The sequence below is a fragment of the Rhinichthys klamathensis genome, unplaced genomic scaffold (genome assembly GCF_029890125.1).
Source record: "Rhinichthys klamathensis goyatoka isolate OS25496 unplaced genomic scaffold, OSU_Roscu_1.1 h1tg000058l_1, whole genome shotgun sequence".
In the NCBI taxonomy this organism is placed as follows: domain Eukaryota; kingdom Metazoa; phylum Chordata; class Actinopteri; order Cypriniformes; family Leuciscidae; genus Rhinichthys; species Rhinichthys klamathensis.
Window position 1 is genome coordinate 907,239 of NW_026606603.1, and position 10,262 is coordinate 917,500.

Sequence of the window (10,262 nt, forward strand, 5' to 3'; positions counted from 1 at the left end):
TCTGTGTCGTCAGCAAGTCGTTTCCCATCATGCTTTAATTCAATAAATCTATGATCTATGTCATTTTATTATGTTGAATATTTGTTAACAAGGGATTTGTGCATGCATGGGATATTTTTGATACTTGAATACTTGAAAAGGCAGTATCCTCACAACTATGTTCCTTTCTTGAAAGAAATGATATCTGCGAGGATTTTCAGTCAGGATTTAGACCGTACCATAGCACTGAGACAGCTCTCATTAGAGTAACAAATGATTTGCTCTTATCATTCGATCGTGGCTGTATCTCTCTATTGGTGTTACTCGATCTTAGTGCTGCATTTGATACCATTGACCACAATATTCTTTTACATAGATTTGAAAATTATGTTGGCATTAGTGGAAATTAGTATGGTTCAAATCATACTTATCTGACCGTTATCAGTTTGTAGCAGTAAACGAAGAGATGTCTTATTGATCACAAGTTCAGTATGGTGCACCACAAGGCTCAGTACTAGGACCGTTACTGTTCACTCTGTACATGCTACCATTAAGAGATATCATTAGAAAACATGGCATTAGTTTTCACTGTTATGCTGATGATACTCAGCTGTATATTTCTTCGCGCCCCGACGAAACGCACCAATTCACAAAATTAATGGAATGCATAGCTGATATAAAAACTTGGATGACTAGTAATTTCCTATTACTTAACTCTGAAAAAACAGAGATTCTAATTATTGGCCAAAAAACTTCCACACGTAATAACCTAGAATACTGTCTAACACTTGATGGCTGCTCTGTTAAGTCTTCGTCGTCGGTTAGGAACCTGGGTGTGCTCTTTGATACCAATCTTTTTCATTTGAAAGTCACGTTTCTAGCATCTGTAAAACCGCATTCTTCCATCTTAAAAATATATCTAAAATACGACATATGCTTTCAATGAAAAATGCGGAACAGTTAGTTTATGCGTTCATGACATCAAGGCAAGATTATTGTAATGCTCTACTGGGTGGTTGCCCTGCACGCTTAATAAACAAACTACAGCTGGTCCAAAACGCAGCAGCTCGAGTTCTTACCAGAACCTGGAAGTATGACCATATTAGCCCGGTTCTGTCAACACTGCATTGGCTGCCTATTAAACATCGTATAAATTTGAAAATATTACTGTCTACTTACAAAGCACTAAATGGTTTAGCTCCGCAGTGCTTGAGCGAGCTCTTAACGCATTATAGTCCTTCACGTCTATTGCGATCTCAAAACTCCGGCCAGTTGATAATACCTAGAATATCAAAATCGACTGCTGGCGGTAGATCCTTTTCCTACTTAGCACCAAAACTTTGGAACAGTCTCCCTAACATTGTCCGGGAAGCCGACACACTCTGTCAGTTTAAATCTAGACTAAAAACACATCTCTTTGACCTGGCATTCACATAGAACATTATACATTTCTATTATTTAAAATCAGTTAAATGATTATTAGGCTGCATAGATTAGGTCAGCCGGAATCGGGGACAGAACCCAAAACACCCGATGTACTCGTTACATCTTAAGAAGAATGGCATCTACGCTAATGTCAGTCTTTCCATTTATTCCGAGGTTTACTGAAGTCAGCCGGATCCGGGCCGTATCCAGATCAGATGGTGAACCTGCGCCTGGACACGACCACAACGCATCCCTGAAGTGCCAGCCTCATCAGCCCTGTGAAGACCTCATGGACACCTCTACAAGCTCGTCTCCATACCGGCGTGATGACTCCGACCTCCAACCAGATGGAACTGGATAATATTGTGAATGTTCTGATCCAATTTGACTTTTGACCTGTAATGTTGCCTGAATCATAATCATACACTGTTCGTTCGTTGGCCAGAGGAGAACTGAGCGACTGAGTCTGGTTTCTCCCAAGGTTTTTTTCTCCGTTCTATCACCTGCTGGAGTTTTGGTTCCTTCTGTTGCCTTGGCTTTTGGCTTGGTTAGTTGGGGACATTTAATTATTCAACAATATTTTTGATCTACGTTACTTCATGTGGACGATTACGCAATTTTATTCTAGAAACAAACTTCTTGTAATTATTTTCATGTATTCACTGTGAAGCTGCTTTGATACAATCTGTATTGTGAAAAGCGCTATATATAAATAAAGATGACTTGACTTGACTTTTTGCTGAGATATTCCTTTTCAAACCCTTCCAAAAGGAGTAATAAAGGGAAGTAGGGAAAGGAAAACATTTGTAAAAAAATTTTATTTATTTGCAAATCTAATTTTATTAATTTTTGTGAAACACTTTGCATTTATTTGTGGATCTTAATTATTTATTTGTGAATTCAATTGTTTATGTGAATCTCTATTTATTTATTTATTTAGAATAATGCAAGATTTCTAACACATATTATGCGCTCTGACACGAGTCATTACGGTATTCTAGAGCTAGGCAGGACTATTGAACGTACTTGATTGGTTAAACACGCATCAGTAATGAATATTCATGAGTGTAGGGCTGACTCTGCTGTTGGCAGTTTCCACTAACCAATCCTGGCGCAGGGGGCGGGGCCAAAAACCCGTCACTGAATATTATTAATATTTTTCAAACTCACCATGGTAGTTTTGTACGTGCTTCTTTATTAGACAATTTTTCTTTGATGTTTAAGGATGTCTTATTATGATTTTTAAACCCTGACAAGAATCTAAAAGATTACTTGTGCACTTTCTTATAAATCGAATTATTTTTCTAGCCAAGTTTTTTGTACACAAGTGTACATTTTTGCCTGTTAAACCTCTTTTTGTTATTTTTCGCAAAGACCTGAAATGTTATTTGGGTACTATCTCTTCTTCCAGCAATGTCAAAGCTTTTAAGTTCTTTACGTTGTGCACAAAATATAATATTTATGCTTTTTTATACTGAAAAAAGCGACTCATGGCATTTCTCTCTCTCTCTCTCTCTCTCTCTCTCTCTCTCTCTCTCTCTCTCTCTCTCTCTCTCTCTCTCTCTCTCTCTCTCTCTCTCTCTCTCTCTCTCTCTCTCTCTCGATCTCGATATTCAGAAACCATGTTTTTTTTTCTCCCTTTTTTTCCTGTTCACTTTAGTGGCTTTTTGTCTACTGTTTATAATTGTATTATTGTTATTTAATTCAGTTTTGAGTATTGAGAATTTGCTGTTACATATGTTCAATGATAAAAAAATACAATAATAAAGCTCACCGTGGTAGTAGTATTGGCAAAGCCATTGCGCGCAGACACCAGTCGTTACGGTAACGCATGTGTGTCCGGAAGAGCGAGACTCGACGCACGGACACTGAGCTCGTCGGGTTTAGACGCGCGTCGGTTTGATGGGCGATGGGTCTGATCGCTCGCGTGCGGAAAGAATGGTTTATCATCGGTATAGTGTTGGTCATCACGTGCGCCAAGCTCGCGCCGTCCGTGGGAGTGAAAGGAGGTGAGAAACATCATCAAACACACACCTAGACACATTTCTATCCATGCCAACTTTAAAATCAGTTAATGCACACATAAATACTAATTATGCAATGATCGCTATTGGGAAATGACTCGTATGCATGAATATCACACAAATAGATGGTTGATTATTTGTGGATTGAGGTAAAATGGGAGTAATTATGATGAGGGATGTCACATGTATTGCATGTAAAGTTTTCAGTGTATAGATGGAGACTTTATGATCAATCTGATCTGAATATGATCATGCAGTGGGTTAATCAATCGGTTTGATGGTTGTTTTAACTCTAGCTGTCACTGTGACACGTTGACTTGCAACACCCGGATCTGAATAATCCTGTCCGGGTGGAGGATAGTTACTACTGTTGTTCCTGTTTAAACATGCGATGCGTGAGAACAATTTTGCCTGGACAAAGACTTGTTTAAAGTTTAAAACCCCATTGAAGTTTGAGGATAGATAGACAGATGGATGGATGGATGGATAGACAGACAGACAGATGGATGGATGGATGGATGGATGGATGGATAGACAGACGGATGGATGGATAGATAAGACTCGTAATAGCAACATTAGTCAGAACAGGCTTTACATATGTGTTTGATTTTAGTGGATAAAGTTTGAAAACACCACCGAATTATATCTAAAAATCATCAGTATGTCTGTTTTCAACTAACATGAATATCTGACATAGAAAAAAAAATCACAAAACATCAATCAATTTTGACGTAGAAGTTCACTGGACACAAATATTGTTGATATTGAAAACTGTTGATGCATTTTAACTATAACTCCCCTTATAAAACAGTACAGGAACTGCACCATGATGCATATAGTGATATTATGGTACTAAATGAATACCATGGTTATATTTATATGGTGCTGGAAGAAAACATAAATAATTCAATACTATAAAACCTGTCCAAATTACCATATTATAACCCTAGTGCCATTATCCTAGTGTCCCAAAACATGGTAATCTAATTTAACCATTATATATGATCATAATTCCTTATGCTGCTATTATTTCATTGAGTCTGTTCTCTTTCAGGTCCTCTTCGGCCAGAGATCACCATCACCTACGTTGCAGTATCTGTCATCTTCTTCAACAGTGGCTTGTCTTTGAAAACAGAGGTATGACCGGTACATGTTTTTGTTATGATTTTATATATTTTTTTAAACTAATTTCTATCTTGCTGTGTTTTTCAGGAGCTGGCGAGTGCGTTAATGCACGTAAAGTTGCATTTCTTCGTCCAGACTTTTACGCTAGTGTTTTTCCCCATCGCCGTCTGGCTGCTCCTGAAAGTGCTGGCCCTGACGGCGATCAACGAGTGGCTTCTCAGAGGGTGAGTGTGTGTGTGTTTGCAGATTTCTCCGTCTCGTACACACTCTACCTGTTCACTGCTGCACTGAATGAAGTCTCTGTGAGTTTGAGCCGAGGGAAACTGGATCTCAGAGGGCGTCTGTGTTAGCGCTTTAGCTTATTTTCCTGTAAGAGAGTCGCTGTGTTTCCCTGCAACCTCCACACGTCCTTTAGCAGACAGAAAAGACATTCATGTTTTCATTACGTTGAAGATTATGAGTTATTATTGTAGTACCATTAGCTGAAAAGTCCTGAAGTGACGTAGGATAGAGACAGTATGTGGAGGAGAGCGTTGCTCATTCAAAAACAGGGGAATAAATGTGATTTAAATTGTGTATTATTGTTTATTAACTCTCTCTAAATGCATTTGTTAGCATTATTAATTCAGCAACTGATAGCAAATATCCTTTTTGTGATCAGAGGGAAATTATTTTTCACTGTTTTGTCCATTGTGACAGACTTAAAAGCTTTTTTTTTATGCTTAATTTCATGTATGTGGATTTTAAAGTAATATTTTCAGAGGTTGTTTTCATTTTTGGTTTTCATTTTTGGAAAAAAAGAGAAAAAAAGGGCAACTTGTTAACTTTGTTATTGGAAAAGCGAAAATGGTTGTTTGTCTGACTAGAAAGGAAAAAACAGAAGGTGAAGTTGGCCGGGATGTAGTACAAGTTTTTAAGAGTTAAATAAAAGTAAGAATTACATTTAAAAAAAATATATTTTATAAAACTGAAGAATAAAGAGGAATTTGAAAATGTATGGAATTATAAAGAAATGTTGTGTTTTAAGGATGGTGAATTAATTGTTTCTAAATATCTTGAGTAAAGTGTGTTTATTATTTAAAAATATATTTTTTAAATCTCTCTCTCTCTCTCTCTCTCTCTCTCTCTCTCTCTCTCTCTCTCTCTCTCTCTCTCTCTCTCTCTCTCTCTCTCTCTCTCTCTCTCTCTCTCTCTCTCTCTCTCTCTCTCTCTCAGGTTGCAGACGGTTGCATGTATGCCTCCTCCTGTTTCCTCTGCCGTCATCCTCACTAAAACTGTAGGAGGAAATGAGGTAAAAATTAAAACAGTAAAAAAAAACCCATATACTTCATTTTAAAATCCCAAATTCCCATCACAACTTTAAAAACGCTTTCCATCACAACAATCACAACCTTACATATGTACATTATCAAAATACAAAAATATAAATATTTTTTAAATAAAAAAATAACCATGACTTATACAGATAACGAAATTTGGTGTGCTAAATAATAAACAAAAATCCCATTTTTCCCAACATTTCATCACAATGATCATATTCCTTTACAGCAGTCGCATCTTTACAAACGCACTAATTTTACAAATGCATTCCATCAAAATCACAACTTTACAAACACTCGTTTTTTTACTCACAACTTTACAAACACTAATTTTACAAACACACTCTATCAAAGCAATAACAACTTTACAAACACTCCATCAAAATCACAAATTTACAAACACTCGTTTTTTTCCTCACAACTTTACAAACACACTAATTTTACAAACACATTCTATCAAAGCAATCACAACTTTACAAACACACTCTATCAAAATCACAACTTTACAAACACACTCCATCAAAATCACAACTTTACAAACACACTAATTTTACAAACACATTCTATCAAATCAATCACAACTTTACAAACACACTCCATCAAAATCACAACTTTACAAACACAGTCCATCAAAATCACAACTTTACAAACACACTCCATCAGTGCAATTACAACTTTACAAACACACTCCATCAATGCAATAACAACTTTACAAACACACTCCATCAGTGCAATAACAACTTTACAAACACACTCCATCAGTGCAATAACAACTTTACAAACACACTCCATCAGTGCAATAACAACTTTACAAACACACTCCATCAGTGCAATAACAACTTTACAAACACACTCCATCAGTGCAATAACAACTTTACAAACACACTCCATCAGTGCAATAACAACTTTACAAACACACTCCATCAATGCAATTACAACTTTACAAACACACTCCATCAGTGCAATTACAACTTTACAAACACACTCCGTCAATGCAATTACAACTTTACAAATTACAACTTTACAAACACACTCCGTCAATGCAATTACAACTTTACAAACACACTCCGTCAATGCAATTACAACTTTACAAACACACTCCGTCAATGCAATTACAACTTTACAAATACACTCATTTTATAAACGCATACATTCACAACAATCATAATTTTACAAACACATTACATCAAAGCAATCACAACTTTAAACTCATTTTATAAACGCATTACATCAAAATCATAACTTTACACTCATTTTTTTACAGACACAAACCTGTCACAACTTTACAAACACATTAATTTAAAAACACATTTCATCAAAGCAAACACCACTTTACAAACACTCGTTTTACACACACATTCGCAATCCCTACTTTACAAAATACATTCCACCATAACGATAACTATATTACAAAAACAATCAATCGCAACTATCACAACTTTACATATGTATTTCATTCAAACTTTACAAGCAAGCACACCTTTTTTATCATGATGACGGTTATAACCACATTTATGTTATACAAATCATAACTTTTTACAACTGAATAATCACAACATTTGCTGTACATCGAAGTTAAACATCAAAATTAACATTCATTTATGTCTAATAATTAATACTGGTAAGTGTGATAATGTAAAAGTGCATATATTTGTTTTCTTTACAGGCTGCAGCCATTTTCAATTCTGCATTTGGGAGCTTTCTGGTAAGTGTGATAATGCAGAGAGAGAGAGAGAGAGGAGAAAAATAGACAAACAAAAGAACGAAGGAATAAAAGCAGAATGTGAAAGTGTGTGATTTGTCTGCAGGGGATTGTGGTCACTCCTCTTCTGCTGCTGGTGTTTGTGAGTAAATCTCCTCTTTAATGTGTGTTGTGTTCAGTGTGGATGTGCTGAACGATCAGCATGTTGTACTGGTGTAATATATACTGTAAATATACATATTCTGTATACTCTATTGATTGCCCAGTGTTTACAGGAGTTGTTTCTGATATATTGTGTGTATAATGTTTTTCACTGTGTGTGTGTGTGTGTGTAGCTGGGCTCCTCGTCTTCTGTCCCGTTCACCTCCATCTTCTCGCAGCTCTTCATGACGGTGGTCGTCCCGCTCATAGTTGGACAGGTGTGTGTGTGTGTGTGTGTGTGTGTGTGTGTGTGTGTGTGTGTGTGTGTGTGTGTGTGTGTGTGTGTGCTTTAGTTTAATTTCACATGTGAAAAGGCAAATAGCATCTGTAAGGGAAATGATTAGAAACGTTAATCTGAGTTTCTGTCTTAAATAATTAAACATCAGCAGTTATTAATAGGAAGCCGCCACTGTGATACCGAACATGTTTTGTACATTTACAGTCAAACCAACATTTATTCAGATTCCTTCAACATTTCTCACATTATCACAGTTTATTCACTGTAGTTTAGAAGATGTTAATAAAATATGAGTTATGAAATCAGTTTATATTTCACTGGTTTTGTCCGTCCTTCTCTTAGACTCTCACACACATGAATTATGTTGAATATCTGTCAGCTGTTAAATTTAACTACACAATTAGATAATACAGGTTTAGCTCAAACTATTACCAAGCAATGCTTCATATTGTTCAGTCTGTGTGTAAAAAGAGCATTAGCAATTACAGAAAAAACACTGAAGCAAAACATGATCAGGTCAAAGTGTCTAAACAATTATTGGTCCCAAATTTGTATAAATGTTACTGGTAGTCACTGTATGAAGAAGTTTTGGGTATAATATGTCACAGTTTACTTTATTTGCTCTCCTCACTTACATCAATGAACTATAGTGTCCTGCATTAGCTAGTAAGATGATATTTGGTAGGGCTGGGTTTCGATTCAGATGTTCCAATTCGATTTCGATTCAATGAATAATATTTAATACAAATCCTATATTTATAAAAAAGAACAGTGAACATAAGTTTACAAGTGGTTATTTAATAAAAAGAAATGAAGAGCCACAAACCTGTATATTAAACTCTTTTTATTTTAGGTATTAAAACAGAACCCAACTCTGTATTTAAAATGCATGCGATGAATAGACAGGATTTTGATGCGAGATGAAAAATTGGACGAGTCAGAAGAGTCGCACGCCTTGATCACACAGGATCAGGTTATTTTATGTTTAATATTAAAACACACATAAAATCTCACAGCATTCGCTGTAACATGCAAGCCTATGAACAGTGGAGGAACAGTAATACTGGCTTTTGAGTGATAGATAAAAAATAAATATGGAAAAAAAATCGATTAATGGCCTTTGAGAATCGACCACATTTTTTTCATTTCTTGTGTTCATTTAATGTTCTTTTGTTGTGAAGCACTTTGGTCAGTCTGCGACTCTTTTAAATGTGCTATATAAATAAAGTAAACTTGAAACGATTAATCGAAAATAAAAAGTGCCCAGCCCTAATATCTGGTGTGTGGATACCTGTTGTGTGACTGCAGGTGTGCAGGAGGTTCCTGAGAGAGTGCCTGGACCGCCGGAAGCCTCCGTTCGGGACGGTGAGCAGTGTCGTCCTCCTCATGATCATCTACACCACCTTCTGCGACACCTTCTCCAACCCCAACATCGAGCTGGACCACCTGAGCCTGCTGCTCGTCGTCTTCATCAGTGAGTGCATGGGCGTCCGAACCAGTGTATACTTTTTAAAGGGGTGGTTGATTATGATTTCACTTTTCTAGCTTTAGTTAGTGTGTATGTTGCTGTTTGAGCATAAACAACATCTGCAAAGTTACAACGCTCAAAGTTCAGAGCAAAGGGAGATATTTGCTTTTAAAGAAATCCTTTTTTAAGGACTACAACAAACGGCTGGTAGAACTACACGAGCTTCCTCCCGGGTTAGTGACATCACTAACCCTAAATTAACATAAACCCCGCCCCCGGGACATGCAGTCCATGTTGAGAAGAGGAAGAGCTGTTGTAGTCACTCTGTGTGCATCTCACAACAGTTCCAATACAAGCGATTTATAGATTATCCTGACAGAATATGCTAATTGAAGATAGTTAACTCCACATCAGCAACATAAATTCATCAACTAACCATTCAGGGGGTGGGGGGGGGGAGCATCGAAAATACATTTTGGTCCAAAAATAACAAAAACTAGGACTTTATTCAGCATTGTATTGTCTTCCGGTTCTGTTGTGGATCCGCGTTCAGTGCCGCCGCTGACGTAAGACGCTGCTGACGTGTGTCTGGTGTGTGTGTGTGTGTGTGTGTATTCTGGTTCTGTTGTGGATCCGCGTTCAGTGCCGCTGCTGACGTAAGACGCTGCTGACGTGTGTCTGGTGTGTGTGTGTGTGTGTGTGTATTCTGGTTCTGTTGTGGATCCGCGTTCAGTGCCGCCGCTGATGTAAGACGCTGCTGATGTGTGTCTGGTGTGTGTGT

The 10,262-nt window shown here is 37.1% G+C and overlaps 1 protein-coding gene across 1 annotated transcript in view; it reads left to right on the top strand.

Moving 5' to 3' along the window:
* Nucleotides 1-10,262, top strand: part of slc10a7 (solute carrier family 10 member 7) — a 38,840-nt gene that overhangs the window by 22,438 nt on the left and 6,140 nt on the right. Inside the window, exons 2-9 of the mRNA XM_056248769.1 lie at nucleotides 3,285-3,413; nucleotides 4,483-4,565; nucleotides 4,641-4,777; nucleotides 5,769-5,844; nucleotides 7,539-7,577; nucleotides 7,681-7,716; nucleotides 7,910-7,993; nucleotides 9,322-9,487. Of these exons, the coding sequence (XP_056104744.1) occupies nucleotides 3,314-3,413; nucleotides 4,483-4,565; nucleotides 4,641-4,777; nucleotides 5,769-5,844; nucleotides 7,539-7,577; nucleotides 7,681-7,716; nucleotides 7,910-7,993; nucleotides 9,322-9,487 (721 nt within the window). The 5' untranslated portion in view covers nucleotides 3,285-3,313. The remainder of the gene's footprint in view (nucleotides 1-3,284; nucleotides 3,414-4,482; nucleotides 4,566-4,640; nucleotides 4,778-5,768; nucleotides 5,845-7,538; nucleotides 7,578-7,680; nucleotides 7,717-7,909; nucleotides 7,994-9,321; nucleotides 9,488-10,262) is intronic.